The sequence below is a fragment of the Lactuca sativa genome, chromosome 4 (genome assembly GCF_002870075.4).
Source record: "Lactuca sativa cultivar Salinas chromosome 4, Lsat_Salinas_v11, whole genome shotgun sequence".
Classification (NCBI taxonomy): Eukaryota; Viridiplantae; Streptophyta; class Magnoliopsida; order Asterales; family Asteraceae; genus Lactuca; species Lactuca sativa.
The window spans coordinates 74,459,051-74,469,622 of record NC_056626.2 but is presented as its reverse complement, the minus strand read 5'-3'; the positions used below and the strand labels follow the sequence as shown (position 1 = coordinate 74,469,622).

The window sequence follows — 10,572 nt, the reverse complement described above, 5'->3', positions numbered from 1 at the left end:
CATTATAGCAAACATTATTATGTGTTTTATGAGTGTAGTTATGCACCACCATAATGTGCATTCATATCATACATGACCTTTCATCTTCTTTGTCTAGTATAAATAATGAATATTATGTATTATAAAGTTTGATGAGTTCATCACAAGTATTGGAATAAAAGTTCTCTCTACTCTCATGTCTTTCTTTACTCTATAACTTATCTTGTTATTTGATCATATTTTATAACTATAGCTGTATTTTTTGGGTTTTAATAGCATTTTTTGTATGCAACTAAATAACAGATTTTTTGTAATGGTGTAGTGCATAGTGAATTCTATTGTCCAGAAATTACATTATGAATTTTTCTTTTAAATTTAATTGTTGGACCGATTGATAGAGGACGTCCAAAGTTTATTTACATATGTTTCACTTACTTAATACAAGTTGACTAAATAAAACTAAAAGGTAACAAAGATTTTTAACAAATTTAGGAAAAAAAAAAAAAAAAAAAAAAAAAAAAAAAAAAAAAAAAAACCTTTATTTTTAAATTGTGAAATATTCAAGGTCTTATTTATTTATTTATTTATTGTTGGAAAATTAATAGATGTGTATGACTACATAAGTCAAACGTATGACTAGATAAGTCAAACGCCATTCTAAACCTAATTTGATAGTTTCTTCTACTGACTCCAACTGTTCTCGTGTTATATATCTAGTACTAAAAAACGCATTTCCCCAACTTTGTCCAAATTTCATACACCTACCAGAGCCATTTTTTGTATCAAATTAAGGTCCATCTCTCTCTCTCTCTCTCTCTCTCTCTCTCTCTCTCTCTATATATATATATATATATATATATATATATATATATATATATATATATATATATACACTTTTTTTTTGTATGAATAGAAATTTGAAGGGTGATGAAGTGAGGTCAATATATATAGGAATATATACTCTTAAACTTTTATTACTACAAATTTTGAATACACACACAATCATAATAATTCAAATATTCGGTATTACGATATGTGATTAAGGTTACGAGAGTTTGTTAAGTTAATAGACAAAAGAGTCGTTGTCTACTTTATAAATACTCATCAACCATCCCACCTCCCCATTCCATTTTTTGCATCTTTCCTGTTCAGATTTGTGGGAGACCCTCAAAAAGCAGAGAGAGATCAAAAAGGTTGGGACTTGATTAGTTTCTCTCTTCAATTATTCATATCATATATCCATTCATCCGTAAATCTCAAGAAGATTGATGCCAAAATTCTTCTGCAAATCAGTTATATTTTTTACTGTATCGTTGGTTTAGAAAAACCCAAAAAAGAAATAGATCATGGAAATCCTTGATATCAAGGACGTTGTTTGGGCAAAAAATGAGCTAAATTTTTTCAACTTTTTTGGGTTTTATGATACTGTTCATTTTGTAGTAGTAATGGAGTTTGTGTTGTTTATAAATTTTGGATTATTTTCTTATGAGTTTGATATTGATTTCAGGTGCATCTATGTCGTTTCCAAATGATTCAGGGGAGATGTCTCCACAAAGAAAATTGGGGAGAGGAAAGATCGAAATCAAACGGATCGAAAACACAACCAATCGCCAGGTGACCTTTTGCAAGCGTCGCAACGGTTTGCTCAAGAAGGCTTATGAGTTATCTGTTCTTTGTGATGCTGAAGTTGCTCTTATTGTCTTCTCTAGCCGAGGTCGACTTTATGAGTACGCAAATAACAGGTGAACTTTCTTGAATTTTGCATCTATTTTTAACGAAATCTTGAATCCAAGAAAAGGTTTCTGAATCTTCATCTTTTTTCTACCAAAAAATTGGTTCATGATGAAGATTAGTTTGGATTTCTTGATGCTTTCTGGGTTGGATGTGTAAGTACATGAATGAATGTTGGCGTATTTGTGAAAGACTTGTGGTGAAGATTTAAGAACCGAAACACAATGATAAGGTGTTTGTGAGATTTTTGAGTTTATTTTTGCTGCTGAACAAAGATTCACTTCTCTTTCTCTTTTTCTGCTTTGTTTCTTTACCTCAATGAGCTTATTGTTTTTTAGTAATTTTACCTTTTTTTATTCTATTGTTAGTTTTCTTCTTTATGATCCGATATTTGTTTCATATTTTGGTACCTACAAGATCTGTTGTTATAGCAAGTCTTGGATATGTTGTGAGCAAATAAGCAAAGATTTAGGAAGTGTATTGCAGAACACTGAGATCAGCTTCCCATCTACCCTTTCTCCATTGCTGTTTAACCTCTCTCTCTCTCTCTCTCTCTCTCTCTCTCTCTCTCTCTCTCACACACACACACAAACACATACTTTGCACACAAAGATACACACACAAGTGATAGGTAGGGAGCCTACAAAGACGTTGTCAAGTTCCTATTTGTTAAGAGTTCCATCTTTTTGACACTTCCTTAATAAACATATGTCAGTTAAACATCACCAAAGCAAGATGAAAGCACTCTCAGAAAAGAGATGTCATCAAGGCTTGTCAAAGAAAACCAAAAAGCTTTATTAGGTTTTCAAATCAGTTTACAGTTCACAAAATAAACAAAAAAAGTTTCATCTTTCCTGTGTCACCGAAAGATTTTCCTCGTAACTAAATTAGGGCTTTACCAAGTTTTCATAATATTCCCTTCAAGTCATTAATTTTCCATTCATACTTTTGCTTAAAGTAACCCTAATTCTGTCCATTTTGTAAAAATAGCTGTTAACATAAACTAAATTATGGTTTTTATAAGGATATATAACTTTTATGAGTAGTTTCTTTCCTTTACCAAACTCGACGGATAATTTAAAAATACCAGATCTGGCCATTAATAGTCTTTAATTAATTTAGTTTAAAACTAGGGTTTAGTAATAAATTAGGGTTAGGAAGTTTAAGATCAAGACAAAAGGATATTGTTTAAAAAACAATATCTTGATTAATAAAAGTGTCCTTTTCATCTATTATTTTAAAACTTAGGGTTTCACCTGGCATCTTTTAAAACTCGTTTACATTTTTTTCAGAACAAAATGTTTTTGTTATAATTATTGTTTTGTCTTTAATCAAATACCCACATCCAAATCTAAGAAAAATAAATAAATATTAGGTGTATGGGTAAGATTTGTCTCAACAAGAAAGAAATCTTTGGCAACGTCACAACCCAGATTTCATTTTCAGTTTCTTGACTTCTGACATAATAAGCAAGCTCTTGCACCTTTTGTTTTTGTCATTAATCATGATTTCTTTTTTCCTTAATTTCTAAAAACAGTTCACATTTCTTCAATTGTGAAATGAAAACACACAAACTGAACCTTTCCCTTTGGTAATGCACAGCAATGACTTTCCCAAAGTTTATCAAACTGCTGAAACTGAAACAGCAACCTAAGGGTAGACTAACACAAAAACGGTATATATATATATATATATATATATATATATATATATATATATATATATATATATATATATATATATATAGAGAGAGAGAGAGAGAGAGAGAGAGAGAGAGAGAGAAAAAAGGTACGTATTGAAGAGAACCAATGGGAGAGTAAGATATGCATGGGGAGAGAGGAAAATGGGCATCAATGGATGCTGCCATGAAATGGACGGCTCTGATTACTCAGAGTTTACAGAGAGAAAGAGAAAACCATAATTTTGGATCTACCCAAGGTGGGTAAAAGGGTGAGAGTTAAAGGAATTACCCAGGGTATAATGGGCCTCCGACACGTGGTAAAGATCTATCCGTTGGATTGTCTCACCAATCATAAAGAGGGGATCAGTGACAACGTGGCAGAGACAGCCAATCAGTGTCTTCGGGAATATTAAGGTAATATGCATACAGATAAGGGATATAAATAGAATCCTTAAGATTTCCGAGAAAAGTGGGATTTTATTCACTTGAGTTGATTTTATGGTTTTCTTGAAATCATAAATACCATTTACTCAGTGAATTGGCTGTGAGGTGAAATGCCTTTAGATTCAACAGTTGACTACTGATTGAGAGTTTATGTGTGCAGTAATTTTGCTGTATGTTTTGGTGCATGAATCTATCCTTTGAGCAAAACACAGTTGTTATTTAGGTGCCTTAAGCTATCCTTTGAGTTTGTAAAAACATATGTATGATACAATATTAACGGATTTTATGATTTCTTTTCCTACATGTTTATAGTTTTCTTATTATTGACACTTTAATTATAAAATGAACACGGGTTATTTTAGTTTTTATACACATATTGTACTTGAAGTCTATAGTTAATATTCTAATATAATTTTACCTAGTTTTTGAATAGACATGGAAATGAAAACTCCTTGTTACATTCACACACTGCTTGAAAAGTGCACAGTCTGTTTATATCATGATGAGGGTTTGATTTGAGTGAACATATAGACACATAGGTTGGCACAAAAATACGATACATTATATATAATTATTGAAAATGTGAAGAATTCATTTCTATATATAGAAGACAATTAGAAGCTTTACATTATTAAAATATTTTTTTTCTAGATTTTGCGTTATTTAAAACTAAGAAGTTTTAGTGTTTTCCTGATTTTATTTTTTGTGGGTAGACAGATCTAGGGACATTTGGCATAATTAGTTTATGCAGCTCAAGCGTCAATATTGATTAATCAAACAGTTTTAGTACTATAATTAATATTACAAAACTTCTATAGTTTATGTATTTGTTGGACATATACAAATTTTGTATGGTGTGAACTATTGTAACACTAACCAAGTTCTTAACTATCAGCAATTTCTGTACATATTTTGATTACTATTAATTAATATATTATTTAGGTATCATAGTTTAAATCTAAATGTGACAAGAATCCTTATATATATTTTTGGAAAATGTTATGTTGTTGCTGAAATCTATTACGATCATTTAATGATCTTTGTTTTGTTGTTAATGCAGTGTAAAAGGAACCATTGATAGGTACAAAAAAGCATGCCTAGACCCACCAAGCAGTGGATCTGTAGCAGAAGCCAATGCTCAGGTAATAATAACCTTTAATACCCAATCTTATGTACTACTTTGAATAATTAAACAAAGTATTACTCTAATTTTATTTGTTACAAAATGGTTTTTATCGTAGTTTTACCAACAAGAAGCTGCAAAACTGCGTCAGCAAATAGCAAATCTTCAGAATCAAAACAGGTAACTTTTAATAATTGTGAGTGTGTTTAGTATACATATCACATTGATATTAATTAATTAATTAATGCCATAACCTTTTGTTTAAAAGGCAATTTTACAGGAACATCATGGGTGAATCGCTGGGAAACATGCCAGCAAAAGACCTCAAGAATCTTGAAAGCAAGTTAGAGAAAGGCATTAGCAGGATCAGATCAAAAAAGGTATTTAAGTTAAATCATTTATTAAAATTTGTGGTTTATTAATTATAGCAATCTAACGTGTGTTTTTCCCACAAAAAAATGCAGAATGAACTTCTATTTTCTGAAATCGAGTATATGCAAAAACGAGTAAGTAATGTGAATCTTGGAGTTAGTAATATTTAAGTAATATCTTGTAAGGATGAGCATAAAAATGGTCAAAACGGTGGAGTTATTTTATGAACTGACCATTTTTTTTACCACTAATTTCACAATGACCCATTAGTCATCGCGAGATTGTTCTTCCATCAAAAAAAAAAAAAGGTTGCGAAGAAAAATCAGATATGAATTTTTGTATGTTTTTTAATATATATCTCACAATATATAAATGTATATTTTATAATATATCATTGTATTCGTGATATATGTTGTATTAACGTTTATTGTGGTGATAATCATTGAAAATTGCTTTTTGACCACTAAAAACCTTGAAAAATTAAATTAAGTAAAATTCATATGTTTTGCTATATGAACAAGTTTCAATATATGGATGTATTAATATCCTTTTTTTTTCTCGTATCATTTTATTTTTTTAAGGTTTTTTGTGGTAATACTATTCTAAAAATAAATCTAACTCATTTTGCTTATCTTTTCGTTATTATCCGGTGTAAATTATATATATATATATATATATATATATATATATATATATATATATATATATATATATATATATATATATATATATATATATATATATATATTATTGTAAGTACAGAGCTTTTTATTATTATAATTCGTACCCCTAATCGTAAGTCCTAGTTTCTAGGGTTCATCTAGGGTTAATATTAGTAATTAATGTTCGATTATCACTCTTAATGGCAGGAAAATGAGTTGCATAATAGTAACCAATTCCTTCGAGCAAAGGTCTCTCTTTATTTTAAATACGATCGATTTCATTGATTATCTTTATATATATACAATTATTGATTTCATTAAAATTCATTTTGTAGATCGCTGAAAATGAAAGAGCACAACAGCAACACATGAGCTTGATGCCTGGAAGTTCTGATTACGATTTAGTATCACCTCATCAGCCATTCGATGGAAGAAACTACCTTCAAGTCAATGATCTTCAACCCAATAACAATTACTCTTGCCAAGATCAAACACCTCTCCAGCTAGTGTAAGAACAAATTAATTAAACAGCAGAAAGAAAATTCTTTGCTCTAAAAAGATATTGTATCCATATCTAATTTCGACTCTTGAATTAAACATGATATTATTTCAGGTAATGATCGAAGGAGTTGAGGTTAATATCTATTTGCTATAACACCTTCGTCGTGATTAGTATGGTTTTGTGGTTATTAATTGCAACGTTTTTAAGTATCTATAGTTTGACATTTAATTATCTCGTTACTTTAATTAATTACTTGCTGTAAGTGTGAACAATGTCTATTATCTGAAACAACTTGTTTGTTCATCGTTTTATCCACCATCTTTGCTATATACGTATTGTTGAGTCATAGTTTAGAATTGGTGTGTTATCTATGTAATCTAGTGATATAATGTTCGGCAACCAAAAGTTGGGAGCTTCTCGCTTCTTCTACCTTTTAAAAAACTAGTAAAAGACAAAAAGTCTGATTCGGCAAACAAAAAGCTCCAAAAACATAAGTTATCTGCTACCATCTACCCACTAACTGCTACCCGCTATTCGTTATCAGTTATTTTTACTGATCACGTCCATAGTACTAGTCTTAGGGGGCCAGAAGGAGGAGGCAAAAAGTAGGCAGCTCAACACATGGCCCAATCACATTGAGGCAAATTTTTTTTATTATGTTATACATGTATATATATTTATTTAAAAATAAAAAATTTATAATAACGATAATGATTTTTTTTCGGACTCGTTCAAGACATTTAAGGATATTTAAATCCTTATGACCGGTCCTGGTATTATTACGGTATAATGTTGTTTTTGTCATTTAATTAAACAAATATATAAGATTTTTTTCCCTGGGGCGAATAAATTATATGGAATCACTATTTTACTATAGGTTACAAAATATTTATAGCACTTATTAATTGTGACAATATTCATCATATTTATAGCACAATATTCATCATATTTTTTCAACGCAAAAGAAGTTTGGAGTACTAAACAAGAAAGAAAATATGTAGGTAGTTAATGTCTTACTACATTAAGTGCCTAATTCATTACGTCATTCGGTTGGTATTATGTTAAAAATACTTATATATAATATGAAAATTATGAATTTAATTTAATAATCTGGTTAACAGAAAAATAAACAAACATATGTAAATTCAAACACTTTAAATGTCATGAATAGACAAATTTTTTTAAGTGAGATTTATTTGGTTTTAGAAAAGTAGAAAAAACAATGAAATGTTAAATCTAATTATCTAACAAATAATACAATCTCGTTCTTCATGTCCATACAACTTTATTGTCATTTAAACGAGTGAGTCCTATAATAAAATATAAATTTATAAATAAAACCCAGATGCGAATAAATGCTGAAATAATATTACTGTTAACATTAATGAATAATTTAATTAATTTTCATAAAAATAAAATTATTATTATTGATATCATTTAATATACATACAATTATAAAAAATCATTTAATATCTATCTTTATTTGATTAAAAAGTAATCTATTTTTTACTAAATTCTTATTGCTTTATTCTAGTACATAATAAATGTAAGGAAAACATATATATATATATATAGGGCAAGGTTATAATGTGGATGAACAACTAATGTACGAATATGTGGACTATTATTCTATAAAAATTACTCTAAGAATAAGTTGTTTAGTAATGTAAATACGCTCTACTTCACACAATTATTGTCATTTATATGTATTCTCACTAATTTTTTATTCATTTTTGTTCTCACGCATTGTTTTTCACTCATTATCATTCTTACTATATACAGCTCAATAAACATCCTGAGAATAATAATAAAAGTCTATAATAACCTTATAGACGATTTAATTGGTGAAAATACGTGATAATGACAATAGTTATGTAAGATTGAACGTATACACATTATCAAACAATATATTTTCTTTGTCATTATCACATGCTAGCACTGTCCACACGTCCGCACAATAGATGTCAATCCACATTTGAACCTAGCTCCATCTCTCTCTCTCTCTCTCTCTCTCTCTCTATATATATATATATATATATATATATATATATATATATATATATATATATATATATATATATTGAAATGTTATTTGCCACAAAATGAAATTAATTGTTTTAAAAGGTCTATTTTTTCTCTTTTGATTTTAATTCACAAATCCTTTATTTATTTTTAAAAAAAAAACTGGATATTTTGTCACTTTTCTATCAAAGAATATGTTTCAACTTAATACCTAAAATATATAAACATATCTTTTATAACATTTTTACTATTTATAAAATCTTTATTTGTATAATTCAATATGTATACAACAATTTTTATGAAAATTCAATTTTCCAACAATTTGTGACATAATATTAAGACTAACATTATCACTTGAAACTATCATTTGAAAGCAAAATTATTTCATAGGAGTATTCCGTCATGAATAACATAGATCCATATTGAAGTATATGAAATTTCATTATGGCTAGTATTATAAATTTATTTTTATCAAATTTCTAAAGGGACATTTGATTTGACATTTGTTATTGGTGTGTGCTTTGGACCTCTCGAGAAAAGATATAGTAAAAATCGACTATTCAAAAAGCACTATTGCAATAGTAACATAAAATCAGACAACGGATAAAGTATTCACAAGGGTAGACTTTTAAATATATATTTTAAATACTTTACCTCATATGTGAATGTGTGTTACATGATTGAGCATTTTCAAAAAATTTGGCAGCATTTCCCCTTAGCTTTTAAGTATAAATATAAATATATACCTGATGAGCAAAGATAAAATAACAATCAATTTTTTTTAAACAATCAATCATGTAATACATATTCACATCTTATATAAGATTAAGTATTCAAACGACAATCCCAAAACGAGGACAACCAAAAATTAAATTTTAAATCCATTTCGGATGGATATTTATAAGCTCTTGATGATTTAAAAGGAAAAGATTTACACTACTAGAAAACAACCCTTTAATGACGCGCAAACAATGACACGTGGTGATTTACGATACCCAAAAGCGTGTGCCCTAAAAATAATGTCATCTCTTCTAAAATTTGAAGGATAGAGGACACGCTTTTGTGCGTGCCCTAAAATTAATGTCCAACAAAAAAAATTAAAAACACGGAGGGCACTTATTTAAAAATGAGTGTCGTGTAGAAATGTCGCTTTATATTTTTTAGTGAAAGGCGTGTTCTCTTCTTTTGCAGTTGGGGGGAAACTAAAATCCCAAAAGTTTGAAAGGCCACCATTATTATCTTCTTTTGCCTCTCCTATTCCTCTTTCACTTCATCTGATTGCTCCCTCTTTACAAAAACCAACATCTCTCCCTTAATCGAGGTAGCTTTTCATCCAAAAGTTCCCGTATGATACTATTTCACTTATGTGTCGGTAGCGTTCTCCTCCAAATCCTTACTTTTTAATTAGTCTGACCATCTTCTGGACTTCGCTTCCGTTCTAGGGTTTTGTTTCTCTCTTTCTCTTGAACACCGTATGATTCATCTTTATTATCTTTTCTTTTTACATGATTTGAAAGAACGAAGATTGTATATTCCACTTCATTTGATTCTTGCCTCTTTTCAACAAAAATTAGAGTTTCAATTTGGAATCCAGTTCATGAGGTCTGCTTAGATATTGGTCGTATTTTGTATTAAACTTTCAATTTTTCAACCCTTTTCACTTTAATCCATCTTCTAGCATTGTCTTCATGTGAATATATGTTGAAGCCCTATGTTTATTCTCTTTTCTTCATCATGTCTGGAATTGATCCAGGTAAAGGGCTAGAACCCTAATTTCATTTCTAACTTTGTATTTTAAATGTTTTTTAATCAGATGTTGCACCTGTTAGTTCGTCCCTTCTATTCCAAATATGACTTTTGTTTGTGTCTTTGTTATGTGATTTTGGTAAAACATTCTCATTTTATGTAGCTACTTATCTTATTAAACTATAGCCATATTTCTAAATAATATTTGTTTGTTTTTTGGAAGCAGTTATCATGTTAGCTAATTGGAGATTAGGATTCGTCTTAAGAGAGGATAAGACAAGAGAAAACCTTGAATTTAAGGTTCAAGGGA

The 10,572-nt window shown here is 29.1% G+C and overlaps 1 protein-coding gene across 6 annotated transcripts; it reads left to right on the top strand.

Annotated features, from left to right (window-relative positions):
- Positions 1–1,020: 1,020 nt before the first annotated feature.
- LOC111886852 (floral homeotic protein AGAMOUS) lies at positions 1,021–6,823 on the top strand. Of its 6 annotated transcripts, none has more exons than XM_052770316.1 (9): positions 1,022–1,172; positions 1,487–1,721; positions 4,896–4,977; positions 5,077–5,138; positions 5,239–5,338; positions 5,423–5,464; positions 6,200–6,241; positions 6,328–6,500; positions 6,606–6,823. In XM_052770316.1, the coding sequence occupies exons 2-9, from the start codon at positions 1,495–1,497 to the stop codon at positions 6,607–6,609; spliced, it is 732 nt and encodes a 243-aa protein (XP_052626276.1). In that variant the 5' UTR covers positions 1,022–1,172; positions 1,487–1,494; the 3' UTR covers positions 6,610–6,823. The 6 variants fall into 6 exon arrangements, with proteins under 6 accessions (XP_052626278.1, XP_052626276.1, XP_052626277.1 ...); XM_052770315.1 differs by having other exon boundaries at positions 1,023–1,172; positions 5,227–5,338; XM_052770319.1 differs by having other exon boundaries at positions 1,140–1,271.
- The last annotated feature ends 3,749 nt before the right edge of the window (positions 6,824–10,572 follow it).